The sequence below is a fragment of the Amyelois transitella genome, chromosome 26 (assembly GCF_032362555.1).
Source record: "Amyelois transitella isolate CPQ chromosome 26, ilAmyTran1.1, whole genome shotgun sequence".
Taxonomy (NCBI): domain Eukaryota; kingdom Metazoa; phylum Arthropoda; class Insecta; order Lepidoptera; family Pyralidae; genus Amyelois; species Amyelois transitella.
The window spans coordinates 4601575-4624238 of NC_083529.1; the positions used below are offsets into that span (position 1 = coordinate 4601575).

A 22664-nucleotide genomic window follows, 5' to 3' on the forward strand; every position below is an offset into this window, starting at 1 on the left:
TATTTGTTCACAGAACGGACAACGCAATAAAGAACCACTGGAACTCCACAATGCGTAGGAAGTACGAGCCGGACTTGCTGGAGAACATCGAGAGCATCCGCCGCAAACGGGTAAAGCGGCCGGAACTCGCTCACGACGAGAAAGTGTTGTCCGTCTATAACGATGTTAGTGCTTGGCTTTTTATATTTATTTTGTTAAAAAAAAAAAAAAGTTGTGCAAAAAGATGATATGCAAAGTAATACTAACTGGTGAACTCGACGAGAAAGTCTTGTCCGTCTATAACGATGTTAGTGCTTGGTTTTTTTTTTATTTCATAACAAAAATAATTCTCAATTAAATCAGATATGACAATTAACACAAAAATAATATGAAAATAAAATTATATTATTATATTATTAAATAAATAAAAGTAGACCAATGTTTGACTAATTTATTGTGTAATCTATTCTAATAGTTACTGTTGTCTTAATTTGCTTGAAATACTTAATGTCAATAGATTAATTTTCAAAAAAGGATAAAAGTTATCACTTGAAGACTTGTCGAAAATATGTAGTTAAATTAACACACACAGATTTATATTTTTTATTTCATTTGCGCCAATTTGATTGCTCTATTTTATTATAATATTGTACCTAATCCATAATAAATGTAGTATTAATATATTTTATTCAACACTTCCATGTATTTTAAATTTGTTTCTTTGCTGTATGTGTGTCACTTCCTCGTTACTTCTTTCTCTCTCTTATCTTTTTATATATTTATTTACCCACAGCAATGGTCGGAAAACCTGAACGAATCAACACAAAGCAATTCGTCAAGCACGAGCCAGCCGGCTTCGAAGCAGATGATGCATTTCAGACAACTGTTGAAGGACCAACTCACCAATCTTCAACAACAACCGGTACCAATGAGGCCTAAGAGTCCAGATAGAGGGGGGTTGGTCGCGGCCGATGTGGAAATTGTCGATTCTCCTATAAAGTAAGTATTGGCCAATATTGGATCCAATGTTTGTAGTGTTATACCAATTACAACCAACATTTTGTGTCGTAAAGAACCAATGTTGCGACCAATGTTTTTTAGCAAAAATTTTTGTTTCTTATTCACAAGATTCTTGGTAAAATTTGCTTGTAAACATTGTGTTGTTCAATGTTGGATTCAAATGTTTGATCAATATCACATACTTTCGCATTTTTAATAATATTATATATGTTCCTACACTTCATTTAAATTTAAATTTATTTCCCTTAAATCAGAAAAAATAACTAATACTAAATGTAATACTTTTCATTTCAGATTCGTGAACATGGAATCGTTCCCCGAAGAATCTCGATTGAGAAGTTTATTCAGCGTTTCGACGTCGAACGCAAATGACAATCCCCATAGTGGTAAGTGTTTGCTAGCTTTTCCCAGGGTTTTATTCCCGTGGGTATTTACCAGCTTTTTTGCCTTTGCCTTTGGTTTACTTCAACGCTCACCAAGTAGCTGGCCATCCTCTGGCGGGTACTTGCTGGATAGCTCAACCCACGCCTTCTTAAACATTACTAATAAACATGCCCACACACATAAATATAGTCACGTCTATATCCCTTGCGGGGTAGACAGAGCCAGACAGTCCCGAAAAGACTGAAAGGCCACACTCAGCAAGTTGTGAGCGGATTTTGTTCATGTTTGCAATGTTGGAAAGATGGTTTTTCAAGGAAGGTTTAGATCTATGTATAAACGTATTAATTGATACATACACACATACATAAAATCACGCCTCTTTCCCGGAGGGGTAGGCAAAGAGGTAATCTTTCCATTTGCCACGATCTCTGCACACTTCCTTCGCTTCATCCAAATTCATAACTCTCTATTATTTGATTGATATTTTTTATGTCACGATAACTTCCAGTGACGTACTCGATCCAAACGGAGCCAAGCAAGGAGATAGTGGTGCCATCTGTGTACTCGTCGCCGAGCAAGAAGCTTCTGGAGACCAACAGCCCGCCGCCGATACTCAGGAGGAAACCGAAGAAGAGTAACCCCAATGTGAGTTAAAGTATTGTATCGAATACATTTTTATATATTTGATGTTATTGGACGTGTGGTTTCCAATAGAAAAAAGAATAGGACCACTCCATCTCTTTACCATGGATGTCGTAAAAGGCGACTAAGGGATAGGCTTATGTACTTGAGATTCCTCTTTTAGGCGATGGGCTAGCAACCTGTCACTATTTGAATCTCAATTCTTGCATTAAGCCAAACGGATAAAAGTGGCCTTTCAGTCTTTTCATGACTGTGGGCTCTGTCTACCCTGTAAGGGTATAGACGTGATTATATGTTATGGTTTATGATATTAAAACGGTCAGGTGAAGTTTTCTTTGTATTAGATGCATCTTAATACCTTTGATTGTAATAGTCTTATTCTTCAATGCAGAAATCACACGAGGTAGACAGAGCAAAAAATCCAACGTGTTGAGCTGAACGGTTTTAGATGTACAACGTGACTAAAAATTTTGTTGACCTCGCCATATTGCAGATAAATAAAAATTCAGATACTTTTATAGTACCGTATCTACTTTATTATAAATAGACTGAAAAACATATAAATAAAGTACTTGGCCTTTTATTTATATTATGAAAACACAAAATATATTAATGTAAATAGAAATATGTTAAATCATGCAGCAATTATCCTTCTATGCTTTGGCCCATCATGATGTTTATATCCATATGACGGATTGTCCCAATTTTTTTTTCAAATATTAATAAATTAACCGTTAGGTTCCCGGCACCAATACAAAAAAGAATAGGACCACATCATCTCTTGCCCATGGATGTCGTAAAAAGCGACTGAGAGATAGGCTTACAAACTTGGGATTCTTTTTTTAGGCGATGGGCTAGCAACCTGTCACTGTTTGAATCTCAATTCTATCATTAAGCCAAATAGCTAAACGTGGCCATTGAGTCTTTTCAAGACTGTTGGCTCTGTCTACCCCGGAAGGGATATAGACGTGACCATATGTATGTATGTATGTATAAATTAACCACTCTTTTTCCAGGGATGGCCCGACTCTGTGACCAAAATGCTGGAGTCTCGCGACAGCGGCGTGACTCCCATCAAAGCTTTGCCGTTCAGTCCGTCGCAGTTCCTCAACTCTCCGCTGGGGTTGGCTCAGATTGATTGTACGCCGTTACGGAATCATCACACTAAGGTAACATTAATCATCATCAATGAATAATTAGTCATCAGCAAGATGCTAGAATTCAAATCCTCTGTATCACGATATGGATTTATGTTATAAAGCAGCTGAAAGTGGCCCTTCAGTCTTTTCAAGACTGTTGGCTCTGTCTACCCCGCGAGGGATATAGACGTGATGATATGTATGTATGTAATTCTCCTCATGCAAGCTCGGCGGTTTCGGGTACTTTTGACCTGACCCCTTGCCAGAATGTCCCCAATTTGATCAAAGTACGTTTGTAACATCAATTTAAATCTTACCACATTATTTTAGTAGTATTATAATTTAGTATGAACGAATATATGTTTTTTTTCAGGATTGGTCTGCGAGTCCGCTACTGCACACTCCGACGCCGGCAAATCTCACGCCAATTAATACTCATCTTAAGAATGGCACGCCTAAGTATGTAATTTTTTTTTATTTTTAACCCCTTTTTTTCTAATAATTGTGACAGAAACAATTGAAAAAACTAACATACTGTGCCTGCCCCACATCCCCATAGTGAGAAAAGTCAGCGAAATGAATTTATATATGTAGTTGTCTAAGCTCTTGGCATAGTTATCAACAATGAGGATATTAACAAATATCTGTGTTCGATCCCTTATGAACGGATCTCTATGTTAAACATATTTTTAATTTGGATGGATCATTCTACTCTCGACTTGACTATACCATGTCTTAGTTTACTATAATTTTTCAAAAATCTCCTTCCAGAACACCAACTCCATTCAAGATAGCGATGGCTGAAATTGGCAAGAAGTCTGGAATTAATTACGAGCCATCGAGTCCGAACTGCCTCGTGGAAGACATCACGGAGATGATCAAACGTGAAGAGAATTCAGACAGCACTGTGCAGCTGAACGACTCCATGTTGTCAGCCACTGCGGAACAAGAACAAGGGAATGTTCCGGTGTGTATCACTACATAGTATAAAACAAAGTCGCTATTTTAGTCTGTTTGTCTGTATGCTTAAATCTTTAAAATTACGCAACGGATTTTGATGCCGTGTGGTCCCCGGCACCATTACAAAAAAGAATAGGACCACTCCATCTCTTTCCCATGGATGTCGTAAAAGGCGACTAAGGGATAGGCTTATGAACTTGGGATTCCTCTTTTAGGCGATGGGCTAGCAACCTGTCACTATTTGAATCTCAATTCTATCATAAAGCCAAATAGCTGAACGAGGCCATTCAGTCTTTTCAAGACTGTTGGCTCTGGTTACCCCGCAAGGGATATAGACGTGACTATATGTATGTATGTATGTATGGATTGTGATGCGGTTTTTTGTAACAGGTAGAGTGATTCAAGAGGAAGGTTTTTATGTATAATAACATTTTAAATTTTGCATCCGTGCGAAGCCGGGGCGGGTCGCTAGTTTATAATAATTGTAATCTTAAAATTTTTTTCTTGACAGAGACTATTTTCCGTTTATCATGGTCCCTGCATGCTTCTTTTGTTTCATTCACATTCAATAATTTTTATTTATAATAGACGATCTGTGCCCGCGACTTTGGGCTTCATGAAAGCCCTCAAGGATGAATAATTTTCCCCGTTTTCAAGCCTATTCCTTAGTCGCCTTTTACAACATCCACGGTTAAGAGACGGAGTGATCCTATTCTATCGAAGCGCCGGGAACCACACGGCACCTTTTTTTATAACAAAACAGTAACACCCACATCATTTCCCCGCAGGTGAACGACTCCGGCATAGGGACACTGAAGCGTCGCGTCTCCGAAAGCTCGCAGCAGGGCAAGGAGAACGTGCCCAGCATCCACAAGAGGGCTCGCAAGGCGCTGGCGGCCAACTGGGGCGCCTGTACCAGCACGCCGCACAGCGACCGCGTGCCTGATGTCTTCATGGCTGAGACTCCGGTCAGTTTGTATAGAACAGTCTTTCCCAAAGTGGGCGATAACGCCCCCTTGTGGACGTTGCAGGTCTCAAGGGGGGCGGTAAGAGACCCAGAAAGAAAATGGGGGCGTTGTGTAGAGGCATTATATACATATATAGGTCACAATAATTAATTAAACTAATTTGAAGTTAAAGTGGTTTTTAAATTGGTGAAAAAATGGTGGCGCTAAAAAAATATTTATTCTCAAAGTGGGCAGTAGACAAAATAAGTTTGGGACTCTGGTCTAGAACATACATACATACACATACATATGGTCACGTCATATGGACCCATGCGGGGTAGACAGAGCCAACAGTCTTGAAAACTGACTGAATGGCCACGTTCAGCTATTTGGCTTAATGATAGAATTGAGATTCGAATAGTGAAAGGTTGCTAGCCCATCGCCTAAAAAAAGAATCCCAAGTTGGTAAACCTATCCCTTAGTCGCCTTTTACGACATCCGTGGGAAAGAGATGAAGTGGTCCTATTCTTTTTTGTATTGGTGCCGGGAACCACACGGCACGTACGGTCTAGAAATAAATAAATAAATATATACGGGACAAATTACACTGATTGAGTTAGCCTCGAAGTAAGTTCGAAACTTGTGTTACGAGATACTAACTCAACGATACTATATTTTATAACAAATACTTATATAGATAAACATTCAAGACCCAGGCCAATCAGAAAAAGTTCTTTTCTCATCATGCCCTGACCGGGATTCGAACCCGGGACCTCCGGTGTCACAGACAAGCGAACTACCGCTGCGCCACAGAGGCCGTCGAAATGTAGCATACCTCGCCATCTTCTTTCTCCTGGCTTTAGTCCCGGTTGCATCCTCACCACTCTGTAGAGGAGTCCGGAGTATGCTTTTGACCATGGATCCTAGATTGGGTGAGTCAGGTTTTACACGAAGCGACTTCCGTCTGACCTCCACAACCTTTTCAGGTGAACCTAACCAGTATTGGATCCATGGTTATATTCATATCTATGTCGTCTGGATACCTGCACATTCAGGCACCTGGATAGTTGCCTGAATTACTACATGGCCGAGTTGGGAGTTGACTCTTTGCACTTCTGCGCATCACGCATTTTAATCGGGCACCTTACCGATCGACTACGGACGCTCTTATAGCATACCTCGCCATATTGATTATTAATAAGAAAAAAAAATTGTGCACGCGATAATTACTAAAAAGAAGTGGCCATAACCCAATGCTTTTAATTAGGCAATCTTGTTTATAGCTCCTTCATTATTTTTCACGTCCTCTAAAACAGGTCTGTTTATATTTGACAGTAGCGCACTATTGTCAAATCCAATATCGATCAACATCACATAACTATTAGGTGTTGCTATATGAAACGCAGAAATAGCGCTCATAAATCCTTACTACACAATGATTTATAATTCTTGGCGCGCAGATAGTAAACGTCTTTCAAGGGCAAGGCTTTGAAATCTGGGACTTTTCACTTTGTGCTAACAAACTGTCAATATTTCTTAATCTCAACTCCATCACAAACTCTCTAAGAACTATAATATTAAATGAACATATCCTTCTTTACAGAGCAAAACTCTCGCCGGAGACAGTTCAGTAATGTTCTCACCGCCTTCCATCGTCAAGAATTCCATTCTAGAAGAATCCACAAGCCTCCACAGCCTAATGAGCGCCGAAAACACGCCCAACACCAGCCAATACGAAGAACTCGATATAGAATCCGTCATCACCAACAAAACTAAGGTACAACACAGGTCCATTCCCACTAATCCCACGCCTAACACCTTGAACGAATTAATTCTATACCCTGACTTCTCAGACTTACAAAGTAATCCGTTTAGAGATATAACTAATATAGAATCGCCTAGAACTTTCGCTAGGTTGAACGCGGATCGTATAAGGACCATAACGACCAATGAGATTTGCGATAATCTTATCGCGCCTAAAGAAGTACTAGCCAATGCGTTAGCTGATCACATTTATAAAGTGACCAATCAGAAGCCGTCTACGTCGCGACTGGATGAAATTTTGACCAATAAGATTATTAATAAGGAGAATCAATGGTGGGGGGAAAATAAGGACGCGCAAACTGAAGAAATGTTCTCCAACGATTATTATAATATGTTCGGGAGTTATGTTGAGTGATTACGCTTATACTTATTTGTTATTCGTGATTGTGCGGGAAATATTAATGTTATTACTAAGTTTCTAAATGGTGAAATTATTTTAAAAATCGGTTTAGTAGATTTGGAGTTTATTAGTTTTAAAATAATGCCTTTTTTAATATTGTTAGTGTGGATTAATAATATATTACAAACGTAACTAATATTGTTGCTTGAAAAATTCATTAAAAATCACTGAAATAAAAATAATATACATAAATCACTGAAAATTCTAGTTTAATCAGTCAATGAGGAAAAACAAACATCGGCAAAATCATGTTATTAAATTTCTTGAAAAGGGAGCTTTGACAATTTATAGAATGACGATAACAGTAAAAATATAATTACGAAATAAAAATACAAGTTAAAGAACAAGTAAAGGACAGAGTAAGATAATCCATTACAAGCTGCGTGAATGGACTCCCAAGTGAATGTATACTTTGATAACCAAACTTTTTTTTAATAATGGCAAATTCTCAACAAAAGAAATACAAAACTTAAAAATTACTTTTAAACTGATTGCTGTTAATATTTATAACGGGAAAATAACAATGAAATAAAATCGTGCGATCAATATTTTAAAAGATGTAAATACTTAAATCGTTTAATTATAAGTTACTAATACTATAGTAGAACCGCCTAAATGAGTCCTCGCCCGCGGAGTACAGGGGCGCGGGGGTATGACGACGAAGGGGAACGAAAGAGGTGCGGGCGGCGGTCGAGCGTAGCGTGTAATACAAGGGGCGAAATGTTACTGGACATTTCTTGAGATATGTGACGTCATAGTGGTTAGCGGCAAACAGGTGAAGATTTTTATTAAAAAAATAATAATGGCTATACAAAATTTGAATGAAACAACTGTAAACTATACAACGTGTTCCTTTTGTTATCCCATAACTCCATGGTATCAACGAGACCACGTACATGAATTAAATAGCATAAGCATTTTTCGATTATTGTTATTTTCAAATTTTTATTTTTCATACAAAACAATTCGATAAAAATGTGATTTTATGATATATAGGTATGATATGTAGGTAAAAAAAAGGTAATAAAGTTATGTATGTAATATTTATTTATGCAAAATTTATCAAAATTATAAATCAATCACTTATGTCCATAATATCACTATCACTGGAACTTGATTCTTCACTTTCACAACAGCCATCATCAGAATCATCAGAATCGTCTTGCACATTAATAATAAAATCAACAACTTCATCTAGGACTCCATCATGTTTGCAATATTCGTCTTCGATTTTAATCACGTGTTTAACACAATTCTCCCATTTCTCTTTGGGATATTCAGCAAATAATCTCTCTAATATTTCTTTTTTCTGGTCCAAATTAGAGTCGATACTTTTTTGTGCTAATTGTCCTTTGATATCACCCCAGACCAACTCAATTGGGTTCAGGTCTGGGTGATATGGAGGCAAACGCAATACTTCGTGTCCGTTTCTTTTCAATACCTCGTCAATTTTGTAAATATCTTCTGTGAAATTACTTTTAATTAATTTATATAAGTCATCCTTTCTAAGTTTTTCATCAAAAGGCACGTTATGTCGTCGTAGCCATTCTTGCATAGTTGGCTTGGTAGAAGCCATAGTTGGCTTTTTCTCTTCTCGAACCGAATGATAAGCTGCGTTGTCCATTACTATGACAGAATTTTGCGGTATATTAGGCATGAGCTTTTCATTTATCCATTTACTGAAATTTGCGAAATTCATAGAATCGTGATAATCACCTGTTTTACATTTGGATTTGAATATCACAAGGGCTCCGTCTACAAATCCAATTTGACCTCCACAATGTACGATGATCAAACGGTCCCCTTTACCAATATGAGATAGAACGCCAAGTTCATCCTTTGATTGCCAACATTTTGAAACGTTATGAGACGCGTTTACATAAGTTTCGTCAAGGTATAAAATATGTCTTCCTTCTCTACGATATTTTTTAATAGTATTTAGGTATTTCCACCTCCACGATGTGATATTTGGCTGTTCGATAAGGAGTTTCCTTTTAGATCCGCATTTCTTAAATTTAGACAAAAAAACCTAGATCATGTAATAATAGCCTTAAATATTCCCTGCCGCAGTGTAATATATTCTCTTCTCTAAGTACAGCGTTCAAAGTTTTCAGAGTAGGTATTTTTTTGAAAATTGTGTAAAACTGAGTGACTTTTCTTCTTACCACTCCTTTTGTGAAATCGTCTATTTCCACTCTTTTTCTACGAACCTGTTTTGGTTTTCTCGGTGATTTAAATCTCTCGTTGTCATTTAATGCTTTCCCTTGTTGTACAATTCTAGATACAGTCTTTTCTGATAGTCCAGTAACTTCTGCTACAGTTTTATTTAAAGGTATATCTTGTTTATATTCATCAGAATTTGGGTCGAGTTTCTTTTTTCTAAAATATTCATATACGTTAAACGCCATTTGTTTGCACTGACTATTAATTCTATGTCCGAAAATATTTCGACTCATCTTGAGAATGTAATCTCATGTATAATTTTCACAAGGCGTCCGCAACTGTCAACACGTGTGATCGCTAACCGCGTAGCGAGCGAACTGAGTTTTTACAAGAATGCGCCCGCCGCCCGCACCTCTCTCGGTCCCCTTCGTCGTCATACCCCCGCGCCCCTGTACTCCGCGGGCGAGGACTCATTTAGGCGGTTCTACTATAACTAAATAAACTAAATAAGTTAATATAAAATAATCATTTGATTTTACTAATATAATTGCACCAAACTTAATCGTTAAACGGAAATAGGATTAAGACACCAAAGATGAAATAATCATCAAATGAAATAATATATTGGTAAAGTTTTTAGGTTATAATAATTAAGATTTTAGTATTCTACAAAAAAATGTATACCTCAAGTTTACCAATCACCAAATCGTTTTAGTTTTATTATTTTTTTAGGCGTTTGCAAGTATTATTTGTAGGTTAGTTTTTATTAATACTTAATTGCGTAAAGTGAGCATTTTTATGCAGTATTTTTAAACGTGCTTGAATAGAAAGCCTTAAATAAGTCGGGGTACTAACATTCCTACTGTTAGGTCCTATCCTTTCCCTGTATTTATTTCTTAAAATATTTTGCTTTGTAATTTGCATATGAGATAACTTTTTATTCTAACATCGGACATTTGCGTTGCGTTGTCACGCCGGTTGTGAACGTATTTATTCAATTATTCTGTTAAATTTATAACAATTTTAATGTAAACGGCAGCTATACTTAAGGATACTTTTGTTTGAAATAAATAAATGACATGACCTCAAATCCTTTCCCGCCTTTTTCTTTCCTTTCCCGCCGTTTCCAAACCACAATATTGACAGGCCAGTGTTGAATCTACATATTTTCTTTTTATTTTATAAAACTTATTTATTTATCTTGTTAAAACGATTGTTTTTGTTACTTATTTATGTTGAAATGTTTTAATTTATTCTGTAGTAGTAGTTTTTTTTCATTGTATTATGGCAACATTTTGTATTTACAAATTGTGTTTTTACCTTTATTTTTTATGGGTAGTTTAGTCACTGTCAATATTGTTTGTAATCCACTCCACTGTCCATTGAATTCCGATGTCATTTTTTATTTCAATAAATGTATTTTCTATGGTATATCTGTTTATTTTTTTTCAACCCACAAAGCGAAAAATTTCTGATAGTCACTCTTTTTACGATTTATAATACTACTGGATCGATTTTGATGATATTTACAATATTAAAGTGAGCCGAACGAGAGAGGGGTTAAAAAATATCATGACCTTATTTTTTCTGAAATTCTCAAATTTATAACCTTAGGACCAAGGATACAGTATATCCTTATAAAATATTGTTAAAAATATTTCGAAAGATTTATACACGAAAAGATCTATGGAAAAGCGAGTGTAGAATTTGTGCAAAAAGAATTTTTCGTTTGTGTACAAATAGTACATACTGCAGATTACTAAGCTTTTAAACACATTATTTATTGCCAAAGTAATAAAAGAAATAAGTTACCTACTTTAAAAATGGCAACACGGGCGTGTTGCATTGTCTTGACATAAAAAAATGGCTGTTTAGCCAGAGCAAGGTTCAAGCTCAGATTACAAAACATGGCCCAAGAGGTTTGATCTATGTATCTCTGCCAAACATCAAAATTATTCCAATGCTTTGAACAAATTTTGATGGAACATAATTATGTTATCTCTTTCTCACTTTGATATAGGGGTTTCGACGACTGAAAATTAAAAATAAATGTGGTCCATTCTTGGAAGGTCACAAGTCCATTTGCCGCTTACCTTCCCTTAGATAGATAGATAAAAAAATTATCCTAATTCTAAATAACTTAAGACATGTATCGTCAATTTTCGTGAATAAGTCGTCTGGTTGCGATCAAGATACCTGATGAGACATTGAAATTCACAAAGAATTTATGACAACTCTTTGTGAAGAAAAATTAAAACCTTTCTCTTTATAATATTGGTATAAAAGTGCAAAAAGCACGTTCATTCATTAAAATGGATAAAAACAGGTGCCTCCATCTTCGGCCGTGGTGAAGAAATCAGCCGTACGCTCCATAAAGTTCGACCAAGAGCCAACGCTTGAGGAGAAATCAAACGCATCAGCTTCGTTCATCAATTTGTCTATGGTTTGTATGATAATATTAAAAAATATATTTAGGTATCTATATGGTAAGGTTTATTTAAAATGGCCAGTGCCTTTAATGACTTGTATTTATGGCATTAAAGACTAATGGAATGAATCCATATTTTAAAATAATTCTTATTCATGGCCGTACACAAAATGAAGTAGAGAAAAAAAAATTCTAATAAAAAGGGTGATGTGGTTAAAACCTCAGACCTTTTGGCAGAGTAGAATAAAATCATCTAAATAACCAAAGGATGTTGTAAGGCGACCGACACAAGCGTTGATCCTATAAGGCAATATTGCCTTTATAATATTTGAGATAGAGGAAAACAAAATGCGAATATAAATCTGATTATTTGACGGTAACTCTATGAATACCTTATCTAGGTACTGAAGAATGTAAATAATATATAATATTTTGGAATTTGGATTATTCCACGCTGATAAAGACGTGAAGCTATCATGCTGGTCTGGAAGTGAAGAAAAATATAGCTTGTGTGCGCAAACTGTTTCTCCTTTCTTGCAAATTGTAAAAGCCAAAGTCAAGGGAAATGCTAGTAAGCTTGGGTTTCTTTAAGGCGATGGGCTAGCAACCTTTCACTATTTGAATCTCAATTCCATCATTAAGACATTCAGCTGAATGTGGTCACAGACTATTGGAAAGACTGTAGGCTCTGTCTACCCTGCAAGAGATATAGACGTGATTATATGTATGCATGTGTATAATGTGAAATATGTAGGTATTTGTTATTGGTAAAACAAAGTAAGTTCGTTATTTTTTTTATTATTATTTCGTTGAAATGAGACCCATAATTACAGGATGAACCAAAATGGGTGACATTCGCGTATGGGAAGACCCAAGATCAACTGGATTTGACGGTCCTTGCCCACCAGTATTTGAGGAAGACTGCATTGAAACCACGCTCCCTTAATTTTTGAATTAAACATCTTTCCAAACCCACAGACCAATTCAATAATAGACTGAACATCAATTTATCTCAGATTTTGAAAATGTTCAGAGGTCACATTGGTCTTTTAATACTACCAAATTGCCGTAATTCTATGTTCGGCCTATATTTGTCTCTGTATTGAGAAGTCTCTAAAACAAACACACTTTTAGATCAAAAAAAGTATATAGAGTTTCTTTTATAGGCCAAAAGACTACTTGGCCAAGTATGGTAATACACGGGTGGATTATCGAAATATTATGCGAAAAAAAATATTTGAATTTGAATATGTGAAATATAGAAGAAAGGTGGAGACATCTTAACTGTGAGAGCTTATATGGACTGAAAACATTTTCTGAATGCGGGTTTATTATCTTCCGGCCATAAACAATAAGGGACAACATTCTGAGGTCCATATTTTGCCCTTTAATTGTAACGCATATTTTTTTTGGCATAATCATCGTTTCGCATAACATTTAACATAAAGTACCTATATGTGAAACGAACATTACGTCAAAAATCTTATGCGATCCCAAAATTACTGAATACATTAAAATGTTTAAGACTAAATATGGACTTATGATTACAGTTTAGTGTCAAAATCGTAAATCACTGATGTCTTATTAAAATATTGATGGAACTGTTGTAATTAACTAGGCTTGCGTTGCCTGCTTTTTTTTTTTAAACTTATGTGTGTAAATGAATGTGTGATTTTGTATATGCTTAGTTTAATGCGATGATATAAAATGGAAATTATTTTATTACCTTTGAACTTCACATAAATTATGTTATGCAAAAAAAAAAGATATTTTCTAGTATTTTGCAAAATATATATTACATTCATTAATGCATCATGTAAATGTTTTATTAGGTATGTTCTTTGATAGGATAATAATTAGGATTTTAGTAAATATTTTTGTAAATATTTTGCATTTTATTTAGTTTATTATTATAATTTAGTATAATATGCATGTACGTATAATTATGGAAGAATTATTCGTAAATTATGTTTTTTTAATAGATTTACAGTATCGGCCCATGATTAAGTAAGAACCAAACGATTCAAGTCATTTTTAAAAGTGGATTTTTTATCAACAAACATTTAAAACCTGTGTTTGCTATTACGCATATTTGCTATTTTGCAGTAAGGCATATTATGCCTTATTGTAACGAATCCATACTTGAAGCGAGTTTTATTTGCCTAAATTTATTTCTTATTTAATTATCTTTTTAATTAAGTAACCAATATAGTACAAATTTAGGTATGTAGTATGTATAGTGTACGTGCGTAGCGAAGTGAATATTTTTTTATTTGTTATAAATTAAGAAATGTAATGTTTTTTTCACATATTATGAAAATTCGGGTCATTTAAATTTAGGTTAATTATGGAAAACAATAGGTCATCAAAAAAAAAAACGAACGAATAAAAAAATCTGGTATTACAATATCTATACTACTTAATATTATAAAGCTGAAGAGTTTGTTTGCTTGTTTGAACGCGCTTATCTCAAAAACTACTGGTTCGAATTGAAAAAAGTCTTTTTGTTATCGAGGAAGCTGAAGAACGCACGCTGCAACTATAAGGAGCAAAGAAATAATGGAAAATGTGAAAAAAAAACGGGGAAAATTATTCATCCTTGAGGGCTTCAATGATGCCCAAAATAACTATTCCACGCGGACGAAGTTGCGGGCACAGCTAGTCAAAATATATAATTTGGAATTATATTGTTTCTAAAGAAATTATTTTTGTAAGAAGGTCAATATTGTAAAAAAAAAAATAGTTTGTCCATCCAGTCATAGTGGAATAGAGTTAACATTTTGTGAACTACGGAATAATGAATGGCAAAAACTATACCATTTAGATTTTCGACTTGTTATTGGCACATATATTTTTTTCACAGATGGTCATTGCGATTTTCCTAGAGCAGAGCCCGTGGTCCGTGTAATAACTGGACTTTCTTAATTACATATCTTAGGCGAACCCCGGGCTCCTATCTAATGAATGAAACAAGGAAAAAAGCTGGGAAGATGATGTTGATACTAACTGGGTCAGTAGTACGCTGTATTTAATTAGATAGTATAATTCGTAGCGTTTGGTGAGCAAAGCAATATTTATAAACTTTTATTTATGTTAACTTTAAATAGCTTTATATTACGTTTTACTTTGTATTGTCTATTGTGTAGTTTTATTAATTCTGTTCGCTTTGAATGATTTAGTAATAACTGTCGGTGAAAAAAACAACAAAAAATAACTTTAAAATTATTTTAAACAAGCATGATCATACTCTCATGATCTATTTTCAATATTGCAATTGAAAAGAAGAGGTTAGCACTCATCAAACTAATTTACTCAGAGAAGAGTCATTAAATAAATAAATAAAAACACACAATAAATGAATAAAATTACACAAATTGAATTTTGAAACTGTGCATCGTCTTTTTTTTAGGTTCCATAACCATTCGGCCACTGAACTTCTGTGCTCAAAAAATTATATATGTACATATATATTCAAAGTAAAACCGCCTTGATTATGCCATGTGAGATGCAATATATTTTTTACATATTTATATTATGCAAGTGTTCGTAATATGCGACTATTGTTAGCCTCCTTTATTATTGTTTTTTTTAAACGACAAGTTTTTTTTTAAATATTTTAACGTTTGACCGTGTGTAGTGTTTAAATAATTCGCATTTCTTGGCCATATCTTATGGTATTTTATACAAAGACTAATATACCTGTTTTACTATGTGACTATTGTAATTGTAAATACTAGTTTTAAGGAGGTTTTATGGTGGAAATAAAGGATTGTATATATTTCGTAGTTTTTTAATTTTTATTTCAAAAATATCTACTTCAATAACTGTAGGTACATTGTGCATAATTAAAGATAGAAAAGACCATAACGCCAAATAGTGACAGGTTGCAACCACATCGCCTTTTCCCTTAGTCGCCTTTTACTACACCCATTGGAAAGTTATGGAGTGGTCATAGAAAAAATTCAAATTCAAAATTCAAAAAAAAAAATTCAAAATTTTTTATTCATTATTATAGGATATTATTATATCGCTTAATAATTGTCGTATGGTTTAACAACTTGGTTGATTGACTAAAGCGCCTGGCCGGGAACCACATGGCACAAGCCTTTTTTGGTGAATTACTACCAGGGTGAATTACCTACTACTAGTACTACTAGGTACCAGTCAATCTAAGTGGCAGGCCAGAAGTGTGGTGACATAAAACAAAGAAATTTATCAGTTTTACGAACTGCAAAGATGACTATTTAAAACAAACATTCAATATTTGCAGGCGGCTTATTAATTGTGAATCAGGTTGAATCTTATCACGTAATAACTAGTCTTACTATGAAACAAATAAAGTTGAAAATTGCTTGTATCTTCCATTTGCAAGATTCTGATAACCTCTTGCAATAAGATTATTAATTCGGACCAGGGGAATAACTAGAGCCCTGAATGAGAAGAAAATCCCGGCGTTGTGAAGATTTGTATAAATACCGTATTCGTGAAAATGAGAACATCAGTTGATGAAGAAATTTCATCGGAAGTAGGCACTAGTATTTGAAAAGCCCAACGGAAGATAGCAACGTTATCATGTGAGTATTTTATTCTTTAAAATCTATTAATTATATACATATTACTACATACCATTAACTACCAAGGTTTGAAAAAATAAATAGAATTTTAGTATAATTTGAATACTTGTAATTATAGTTAGGTACTATTAGATTTTTTTCTTTTACTGAAATGTTTTGGTATCACAACATAATGTAAAGCAAAATCGCTTTCCGCGTCTTTCCCCATGTATGTAAGTATGTATGTATGCTAAGATCTTCAAAACTCCACAACGGACGTAGACTCATTTTTTCTATAGATAACTCAAGAGGAAGGTTTGTATTTAATATGTATAAAAACTACTCGTGCAAATTCGGGACGTAACTTGTCTCTAATAAACTTGATTCAAGTTTATTAATTTATGTCTTCAATTAATTCACTCATTTCTCCTAATTAATTATTAACTTAAAAGCACGCAACACTGCAAGGTTTGTGCCATAAAGATATTAAAAAAGAAAAAAAAACATTTAATTTTTATTTTTTTTTGTTCCAGCCAATATGCAGTCTATCTATGTGTTAGTTTGCTTGGTAGCAGCAGTAACAGCCCAGGAAATTGTACAGGCCGAGGTAGAAAATAACAGGTAGATAACTATTTACAAAAATAATAAACTCACTTATTATGTGTGGTTCAATCAGATTTTGCCCAAGAATTCAATACCGTAGGAATTACCAGATATTACTTAATCATTAAGGATTTAAAATGGCGTGTCAAAAAAAATATAACTGGGTGAACTCTAGATAGAATATAATAGATTTATTTTCAAAATTGGATACAAGGTATCACTTATTGACGTCACATCACTAAAATCTAATTATAACTACTACCGCTTCGGAAGCGCATGTGTTGAAGAAGCGGCGGATCAAACTACACTGCAGCATTTTCACCGAACGTCAATTAACAAATATAGATCTCTTAAATCTAAATCGTGGACGAATGCACATTGTTTACATTAAAAAAACATGAATGAATGTAAAACTTATATTAATTTACATAAATACCTACTTATATGTACTTTTCAACCAACCAGCTAAATTCCTTTGATACATGATCTTGTGACTATTGGCTATGTCTACCCCGTAAGGAATAAAGACGTGACACGCATCTGTATTACAGCTATCCAACCTGGTACGTGCACCCTGACCACCTAAGGTTCCGTCGGCAGCTGTCAGCTGATCCCAGAACTGGTGACGTCAGTTACCACCACGCGATCTCAGACAGGGGGCATGTCTTCGGCACCCTTGGTTCTAGGGGTGACTCCGCTTTTGTAAGTACCCATCTCAATGTAAATACAGATTTCCTTATAGTTATATTTTTTAACTTATTTATTTATATATTTATATACAGGAAAATAAGAATAAAACTTAAAATAAAGATTAATTCAGTACAGAGGCACTTCTTATTTCAAGAGAAATTTCTTCCAGCAGGCCCACAATATACTTATATTAGTTTTAAGTAATTTATTTGACGTTTACTAATGTTGTGAAACCAAAAGATATCTACATATGACAATTATTAAGTGATATTAAGTGTTCTATAATAATGAATAAAACTTTTGAATTATGAAATTTATATCTATACATAATTCACTTGCCTACCTGTTTTAAGTTAGACCTCCCATCAGGCACATACATTACAGTCTTGAAAAAACTGGAAGGTCACGTTGCCTCAATGATAAAATTTCAATTGCTGCTAAAAACTGCTGAACGTGTTGAAAGTTGCTAGCCCATCACCTAAAAGAATCCTTAGTTTATAAGTCTATCCTTTAGTGGCCATTTACGAAATCAATGGGCAAGAGATAAATTGGTTCTATTTTTTTTCTATTGGTGCCAGGAACCACACGGCTAATTAGAAACTATTATTATTGTCTAATATTGTATCATTTTTTTTGTTTTTATTTATTCTTTTTTTTCATGGTCAGATGAACACCCTTACAAAAAAAACTGAATACAATTTTAGTTTTTAAACGAACACCTATAAGATTAATACTTATGCATACATTCATTCATATAATCACGTCTTTATCCCTTGCGAGGTAGACACAGCCAACAGTCTTGAAGACTGAAAGGCCACGTTCAGCTGTTAGGCATATTACCCATGCATGCATGTTAAGTGCTAAAAGATAAAGCAACAAGACAACGAACCCTTTCAATTCCAGGGGAAAGCCGGGTACAAGCATAACGTCTTCAACGATGGCCGTGGCAAGCTGGACGCGACCGGGTACGGAACCCACGCCATCAGTCCGTACGGCTCATCCAACCACTTCGGTGGCCGGGTGGATTACACCGGCGCACATTCGAAAGCATCTCTGGATGTTAGCAAACAGATTCATGGCATGACTTCGGTAAGGCTGAATCCTTAGTAATCTTATATTAGTATATTATTATAGCTTTTGCGCGGATCTTGACTTCCATGGGAATATCCACAATATATAAGTCTATGTTATGCCTAATGGTCTATCTATCCGTGTATCAAATTTCGCCAAAATCGGTTGTGTAGTTTTTGAGTTTATTTGTTACAAACATACAAAAATACAAATATTTTCTCTTAATTGTCAGTGTGTTTTTTGCGGGGTAGACGGAGCCAGTCTTCAAAAGACTGATAGCCCACGTTCGATAGAATCGAGACTCAAATAGTGACAGGTTGCTAGCCCATCGCCTAAAAGAAGAATCCTAAGTTAATAAGTCTATCCCTTAGATGCCTTTTACATCCATGGCAACAAAATAGAGTGGTCCTATTCTTTCTTGTCATTTCTTATTTTTATTCAAGATTTCTTTGTATAGTAAAAACTTGATTTCTACCTTTTCCAGGTTGACGCGGCCGCAGGAGGTAGATGGCCTATCGGCAAAAATGGGGATTTCAGTTTACAGGGAACCTACAATAGAATAGGTCGTTTCCAAGACTACGGAGCGAGGGCTGGATTGAACTATCGGTTTTAAGTTAAACATACATACATATAATCACGTCTATATCCCTTGCGGGGTAGACAGAGCCAACAGTCCTAAGCGGACTGATATGCCACGTTCAGCTATTTGCCTTTAAGATAGAATTGAGATTCGAATAGTGACAAGTTGCTAGCCTATCGCCTAAAAAAAGAATCTTAAGTTTGTAAGCCTATCCCTTAGTTTCCTTTTACGACATCCATGGGAAAGAGATGGAGTGGTCCTATTCTTTTTTGTATTGGTGCCGGGAACCACACGGCACTAAGTAATTAATGATTATATATTGTATGAATGAGATAATGATTTAATCAATGAATACCTAAAGAATGGGAATGACATAATTATAGTGACACTAGCCCCTTAAAAATAGGTCACATTGCAGATGTTATGTTTTGTAAGATATTTAAAAGTTAAGGAACAACTTTACGAAGTTTCAAAATGTATACCTACCTATCTAACTTTTGCAGTTGACTTTTCATTCATATTCTTTCTTATGAAAAGTCAGTTTTTAAACTTTTTGTTAAATATAGTATTTAAGTGACAAGGTAATCAATAAATTTTCTAAGTATTCACCGAATTTGTTTTATAGTGAAATGTCATTTGACACGATCCCTGCATTCTTCTTCTGCTTCTATGATTATCATCTGCACATTTTTTTGTGTAGAGAGAGACCACAAAGGTTTGAATTAAAATATTAAAAAAAAATATATTTATCTATTTTTTTGTTATTTTCAAGCCAATGTCTCAAGTCAGTGTCAGCCAAGCTTTTTACAACTTATTTTCACTTTCCACGATGCCTGCGTACATATTTTGAAAGTAGTAGTGGGTATTCACAAAATATTGATCGATGTAAGATTACAGAACGCGCCGCTTTATTTTACTGTTCCAATCTCTTTTCATTCCGCACAATACGATAGTGACAGCATATGTGGTTACTTCGTAGCTCGAAAACAACTCGATGGCTTACGAATAGAGCCAAAGAACACTTCAAATTTAAACTAGTGATTGAAAGAAAACTACATATAAAGACGAATATGTTGACCGCTTTGCTCACAATTAATAAAAATAGTAAAAGTGCGTGTTTTAATCCCTGAAACAAGAAGAACTGTGGCCAGGGCCCAAGAAGCTAACAAACAAGAATGTAAGGTACGTGTTATGCGTTTCACATTCCCGCTTCCCGCTTATTCTTCCTGTCGGATTTCCAATCTTCACTTTAGACCAAAAAACAGCGACCTCAATAATTTGTTTTACCGCTACCCCAATTACATTTATCAATATTTTCATGCAAGCTTGTAGATGGGTACTCTTAATCAATAATAGTTATGAGAAAACAAACAGATATTATTTATTTACCATCACTACAACTGAGTGGACAACGCAAACTTTTAGAACTAAATACTCCTAAACTATCAGGAACTCATCGCGGCTGTTGGTAACTGGTAATACCGCCAGAAACTGAAACGTCTTGCGAAATTGCTTTCTGGCGCGAACCGAGACCTATTAGCATGAGGTGGAATTAAATTGTCGAGAACGGAGCGCGCACTGTTATAAGCGTGGCGGGCTCATAGAATACTCAATTTGTAGAAAGAGTCTCATTCTTACTTATTCTTCCTCGTAGCGTTCATCCGAGTTACATCTTCACCTCTTTTGGGTGCGTCTTTGACCATAATCCAGGATTGGGTCAGCATACATACATAAGGTCACGTCTATATCCCTTGCGGGGTAGACAGAGCCAACAGTCTTGAAAAGACTGAATGGCCACGTTCAACTATTTGGCTTAATGATAGAATTGAGATTCAAATAGTGACAGGTTGCTAGCCCATCGCCTACAAAAGAATCCCGAGTTTGTAAGCCTATCTCTTAGTCGCCTTTTACGACATCCATGGGAAAGAGATGGAGTGGTTCTATTCTTTTTGTATGGGGGCGGGAACCACACGGTATTGGGTTAGGCGGATTGGGTCAGCCAGGTTTTTATTTAACTTAACCCATAATGGATCATAGTAATCAATTTCCTGAATGTGCAGGTTTCCTCATGATGTTTTACTTCACCGAAAAACCAGTATTTCCACAATCAAAGTACTCTCCTAACGAACTATTCTACAATATCCTCGCCCTAAAATTGGAACATTTAATTTCGCAGTCGAAATTCAACTGTCTTGATATAGATATTAGGATTATATCTAATTGGACGTCGCATCGTCTGAAATAGTTATAAATTAGAGGAGTACCCGACTCAATTAAGATTGCATGTCATTGCCCGAATTCAGTAAAGTCTGTCCGACTGATATTTATTGGTCGGGTTATAAATAACCGGGGTAGTGTCTAGATACCCTTTCGTAATTATTTATTTAACTTTTAATACTGTTAATTTATATTTGATCCTTAAACTGTGTTGAAGAAAGAAAAAAGAAGGAATAGATGTATTTTATTAAGTAGAAGCAAAAATTTATAGGTACCTACAGTATTTCTCATTAAATATTTCACATCACGTCCATACCCTGACGGGGAAGATAGATGCAAAAGCCATATGACTCGAACGACGACAAGCTGGATAGGTTGATTAAATCCTAAAATTGTGACAGGTTGCTATAGCCCAGCGCCTCCAAAGAAAGCTATCTCCTGATTAACTTTGATCCAAGAATGGAATAGTCAAGTATTAAGCGATTGCTATCAACCACTAAAAACTTGTCAAATAAAATCAATCAATAATCAAATTAATCAAGCAATGTAGACAAGAATAGGACCACTAGGATATTTTCCCCATGGAAGTCGTGAAAGCCTATCCCTAAGGCTTTTATATGTTATAAAGTTTATACTTTGGATTCTTCTTTTAGGCGATGGGCTAGCTCTACTCCAGCTAACTCACTATTTCAATCTCAATTCTATCATTAATCCTTTCAGCTGAACGTCGGCTATTAGTCTTTTTAAATTGCTGGCTCTGTCTACCCCGCAAGTTACATAGACGTGATTATATGAATGTTTGAAAAAAGCAATCGTACCTGCCTACCACCTTGGATCATGGTTACGAAACAGTCATTACTGAATTAATATGCAGTGTTATTTATTTTGTGGGGATAACTGCGCATAAATAAAAAGAAAGTCATTGGGTTTCTGATTAGTATCTAGGAACCTACTCGTAGGTAGGCCGATCGCATATCCAATACACAGAACTCAATCAGTGTAATTTGTCCAAAAAAAAAACCTCTTATTACGAGCCAGTAACTTTGACCACGCATCCATCTATG

At 35.2% G+C, this 22664-nt stretch overlaps 2 protein-coding genes across 8 annotated transcripts in view; both read left to right on the forward strand.

Annotated features, from left to right (window-relative positions):
- LOC106132020 (myb protein) overlaps window positions 1-15647 on the forward strand; it is a 47469-nt gene extending 31822 nt beyond the window's left edge. For 5 of the 7 annotated variants that reach the window (XM_013331318.2, XM_060951777.1, XM_013331319.2 and 2 more), the window contains 9 exons: window positions 14-164; window positions 773-978; window positions 1294-1385; window positions 1892-2028; window positions 3042-3194; window positions 3538-3623; window positions 3936-4131; window positions 4913-5092; window positions 6675-7888. In XM_013331318.2, the coding sequence (XP_013186772.1) occupies window positions 14-164; window positions 773-978; window positions 1294-1385; window positions 1892-2028; window positions 3042-3194; window positions 3538-3623; window positions 3936-4131; window positions 4913-5092; window positions 6675-7250 (1777 nt within the window). In that variant the 3' untranslated portion in view covers window positions 7251-7888. Of the gene's footprint in view, window positions 1-13; window positions 165-772; window positions 979-1293; window positions 1386-1891; window positions 2029-3041; window positions 3195-3537; window positions 3624-3935; window positions 4132-4912; window positions 5093-6674; window positions 7889-11784; window positions 11902-12719 lie in introns of those variants that run through there. The other 2 variants (XM_060951778.1, XM_060951776.1) reach the window with 2 other exon arrangements.
- A 660-nt stretch (window positions 15648-16307) lies between these two features.
- On the forward strand, window positions 16308-19992 carry LOC106131983 (gloverin). The gene is made up of 5 exons (XM_013331263.2): window positions 16308-16460; window positions 16973-17060; window positions 17594-17744; window positions 18636-18821; window positions 19288-19992. Exons 2-5 carry the CDS (start codon window positions 16978-16980, stop codon window positions 19414-19416), a joined length of 549 nt encoding a protein of 182 aa, XP_013186717.1. The 5' UTR covers window positions 16308-16460; window positions 16973-16977; the 3' UTR covers window positions 19417-19992.
- Window positions 19993-22664: the final 2672 nt, after the last annotated feature.

What these genes read in the sequence shown, in the direction of transcription:
- LOC106131983 (XM_013331263.2), top strand. Translation starts at nt 16,978, where the DNA reads ATGCAGTCTATCTATGTGTTAGTTTGCTTGGTAGCAGCAGTAACAGCC. An exon ending in GCCGAGGTAGAAAATAACAG is followed by an intron (nt 17,061 to 17,593) that starts GTAGATAACTAT and finishes TCTGTATTACAG; the next exon opens with CTATCCAACCTGGTACGTGC. An exon ending in CTAGGGGTGACTCCGCTTTT is followed by an intron (nt 17,745 to 18,635) that starts GTAAGTACCCAT and finishes TTTCAATTCCAG; the next exon opens with GGGAAAGCCGGGTACAAGCA.